Consider the following 4,063-nt stretch of genomic DNA (forward strand, 5'->3'; position numbering starts at 1 on the left):
AACTGACTAGTTACCTCTTGGCTTTCAAAACACTGTTGTTTCTTAAGGTCACATTTTGACACGTTCCCCCAGGCCAAAGCAGATAACTAAGCAATGGTGGGGCATGATCCTGGAATTAAACCTTGCTGTTTCTTCTGAAAAATAGATCATCTCCCCCTCTGCCTATCAGTCAAATCCTAGCAGGATCCCAGCAATAGCAGTAGCTTTCCTTTTCCCATTTGCACAGCAGCCCCTTGAGGAAGGTATCCGGCCACCGTGTTGTGAATAAGGTAACTGACGTTCAGAAACAAGGAACAAATGACCCAAGACCCCACAAGCAGTTGTAGAGCTGGATTGTGAACAGAAAGGTTGTTGGTTTGAACCCACCCTCAGAAGTAAGTCTTGGCAATCCCATCATCCCCACAGAACAGTTTTACTCCTGACAATGAGTCGGAATTGCCTCAAGGGTGATTCATAACAATAGCAAGATGTGAAAAGCAGGACGCCATTTCTAATCTTAAAATTATATAGGTCATACATCCTTCCCCCTCTGAGGTAGTTACGTAATCTGTTGTCAATTTGAGTGAAGGGGTGGAGTCTAGCCTGTCAATCAGGTCGCAGCTTGATGACCTAATTTGGAGGCACTAAGGAGATAAATAGCTCACTGGAGGCGGGGCACACACTCACCCCCTGCAAGACATATCTGTTGACATGATACATGGAGCTATACTAGAACTCTGGAGTCAGAGGAGCCACATGGAGACCCTGCCAACACGGAGATGCCTTTACCACTGCTTGTGATCTTCCTGCATTCGGCATCATTGCATGTGTTATGTGAGTATGAAGAGGACTTTATAGACTGGTATCGGACATATGGGATAATATTGGACTTAGGGACTTGATCTTGATTGGACTACCATGTTTCCTCAATATTCAACTGCTTGTGTATATAAAGCTCCTTCTTATACCCATATGCATGTCTATGAATTTTTTTCTCTAGTCTACTCAGACTAACACATACCCCAAAATATGACACCTGGAGCTTGTTCTGGGGGCTAGCTGGATCCACATTCTAGTGTTCAGGCCAGGAGCTTAGGACGTTCTCTTCACTGCTCCCTGCCCACCCTTGGAAGAAGAGTTCTGCTTTGGATCAGAACTAAATATCTCGGTCCTCTCTCCTCTCATGCAGATGTCTCCTGCTCCACGTGGGCCCTCCCACCTCCCACCTTAGCATGTCCACCTCTACCCTCTTAGCATGTACACCTCCCACCTCTACCCAAAGGACAGCTTTGCCCATCTTTGTCTGAGTAAATTAGACTCAGCTTTCAGATCTCAGCGGAAGCCTCGCCTCCCACCCTTTGTCTCTTTACCCTCCATGCGCAGTGCATGCTACTGCTTGTTGAAGGTTTGTCTTCCTCTCAAGCAGGTGGGGCCATACCTTTCTTGTTCAGTGGTTGGGCCACGGAAGATTCGGTATCTGTGGGATCAGTATGTGGCTGGTGCTGACGAAGACATTTTCCTCTTGAAAAGCACAAGGATAGTTTTTGGACAAGGAGACTCGAATAATATCATTAACAGACCCTACTCAGGACTTTGGGGAATGGCTTCTCTTCCTCTGGAGCCTTCTCTCCATGCCGTCTCCTATCATTAAAGGTAGTGGGCAGACTTTGGGGTCAAAACAATGCTAGTTTGATCCTTAAGACTTTTAGCTAAAAGAACACCGAGACCCCTCCTGGATCACAATAGGCATGGCTGCTAACTGGGGAAAACGGCCTGCTAAGATTTGCTGCTATGACAGCCTCTAGCTGATCACCCTTGGTATCCGTTGGTTTGGCCTATCCTTTGAATATCCTTTCTGAGCTAATAGCCTGGCCAAGTATCTGGCTGAAATTGTGGGACTCATCAGTCAAAACCATTTTAATGTAGAGCAATGGCTAATCATAAAATCTGCGTGGCGCAAGTCTCATTTGGAGTCTGGAGTGAGCCAGCTCTGACGTTTGTGGGCCACGGACAGGTGAGGCAGCCTCTGGGCTTCACCTTTGCCTCCCCAAGGGTTATTCCGAGGCTCAGATAAGGGCACGTGGAGTAGAGAATTCGAGTAGTTACAAAGCCTGAACTTACTCATAGAGCAATTCATTCTGTTCCAGGAAGTCCTGCACCGCCAAGACATCTTCTGCTTGGACACGGAAGTCCACTGTGCTGTGAGGCTTGATTAGCGCGACCGAATCAGGTTTCCAGAAGTCAAGCTGAAACAAAGGCAAGGGAGGCTGCATAAGCACCTGCCATTCAGTGGGCGAGTTTCCATTTGAGCACGCACCACGGCTCAACTCCATGGAGTTACTTTCATGATCAAGTTACCCACGAACTCTCTGAGAACTATCTCATCAGGGTGAATGAGCTGCGGGGCTAAGCCGTGAAAGGTGGATAACACCATTTACAAATACATACGTCACCTTAAGTGACTATCACCGGGCATGAAGCACAGTGTAACAGTATTTCTCATAATGTTACAGTCTTCCATCACTGTTCTTTTTGTCTTTGTCTTCCTGGGGAACCTGCTTGGGGCAATAGCAGTGTTTGTGATCGGGTGGATTGGCTGAAGACTGAACTACAGACACAATATAATGGAGAGAAATTCAGCATTCCCCTGTTACTCTGTTTGAAGGCAATCACCTGTAGCTTCCTCTGGGAGGTCACTGTTGTCCAAGTGACAATATTTTTGTGGAACGAGGAATGTCCCTGGTGCAGAAGATTCCTCGGGGAGAACAAAGTGTCCTTCCACAGCAGGTGTCTTGGCACCACGATCAGAAACAAAACACTCTCAAGGAGCCATACAATATCGCATTGCCCTTCATTCAGCAACACTCACTGCGTATCCAGGCATCGGGTCCCAGACTCCGAACTCACTAGGAAGCAAATCTAACTTAGGCTTTGCCTTCAGGAAATTTACAGTCTTACGTGGGAGACTCTAAATAAAATATATACAACAAAACAAAACAGGCTGAGTGATTTGAGGAGACGTGGCTTTGTTCTCCTCTCTCTATGGAAAACTAATCCGGGGCATGTCACCTTTCACAAGTATTGCTTTCCTGTTTCTTCCCCACAGCGGGGGAGATCTAGTTGCCTGGGCTAAGCTGCCATTGGTGGTTCTCCCTCAGCTCCTCCCTGGGTCTGACCCAATCCATCTTCAAAGTGTTGTGAGCTGGTCTCAGCTGGAAATGGGGCAGGAGGTGGTCTTAGAGCCACCGTGTGGAAACGTGGGATGGAGTTGGGCAGGTAGAGATTGTGAGGCAGGAACTGCTGTGGTGTGCTCTTGAAAGGACTCAGGTTCATGTATACCTGTGGAGGATCCAATCACCTGTATCCAAGACTCGAAATATTCAAGCCACTGTCCAGTGGGAGCTGAGTCCCAAGTCAGGGCCACAGGGATCACCAGGACCACAGGAGACAAAGAATCAAGGATTCCACTGGGACAGATTCCAAGTGTGCGTGCGTTTGTCACAACGGGATTAAAAGGAGGGAGCGCTGATGAGGACTAGAGACAGAGTGGGACTGAAAGCATCAAGGGTGAGAGGGTAAAGGTGAGAGGGTAAGCAAAAGCTATGTCACAATGAAGACAGAAAGCGAGAGGCTGGTGAAACATTCTAACTAACCGACATTGGGATGAGAGGGGAACGGAGACAAAGTCCATTGTAAGAAAACACAGCATCGTGAAAGCTAGGACTTACAAGGGCAATGCTTGAACAAAATGAACATCATTCGTGTTATTGAATATGCATGTGATGATTGTAGAAATGTAAAATGTTTGATAGATATATAAAACCAAAATGCTAAAATATTTATTACAATGAAGAAAAACCTCTGAATTTGTGTTCCTAATAAACACCCGTCTTTTTTTTAAACGAGCTCACTGCCGCGGAGTCAGTGCTGACTCACAGTGACCCCTGCGGTTCCTGAGACCATCACTGTTTCCGTGAACAGAAAACTCTGCCTTTCTCCTGCTGAGTGGCTCCTGGTTCTGAACTGCCAACCTCATGGATCACTGCCCACTGTGTTGCCACGACACCACCAGCGGTGTCGTACC

At 47.1% G+C, this 4,063-nt stretch overlaps 1 protein-coding gene across 1 annotated transcript in view; it reads right to left on the reverse strand.

The window, feature by feature from the left end:
• Positions 1-4,063, reverse strand: part of CPB1 (carboxypeptidase B1) — a 34,545-nt gene that overhangs the window by 24,074 nt on the left and 6,408 nt on the right. The window contains exon 3 of the mRNA XM_045295010.1: positions 2,101-2,225. Within this exon, the coding sequence (XP_045150945.1) occupies positions 2,101-2,225 (125 nt within the window). The remainder of the gene's footprint in view (positions 1-2,100; positions 2,226-4,063) is intronic.

The sequence above is a fragment of the Echinops telfairi genome, unplaced genomic scaffold (assembly GCF_000313985.2).
Source record: "Echinops telfairi isolate 266 unplaced genomic scaffold, ASM31398v2 ScPeMD7_4225;HRSCAF=4972, whole genome shotgun sequence".
Classification (NCBI taxonomy): Eukaryota; Metazoa; Chordata; class Mammalia; order Afrosoricida; family Tenrecidae; genus Echinops; species Echinops telfairi.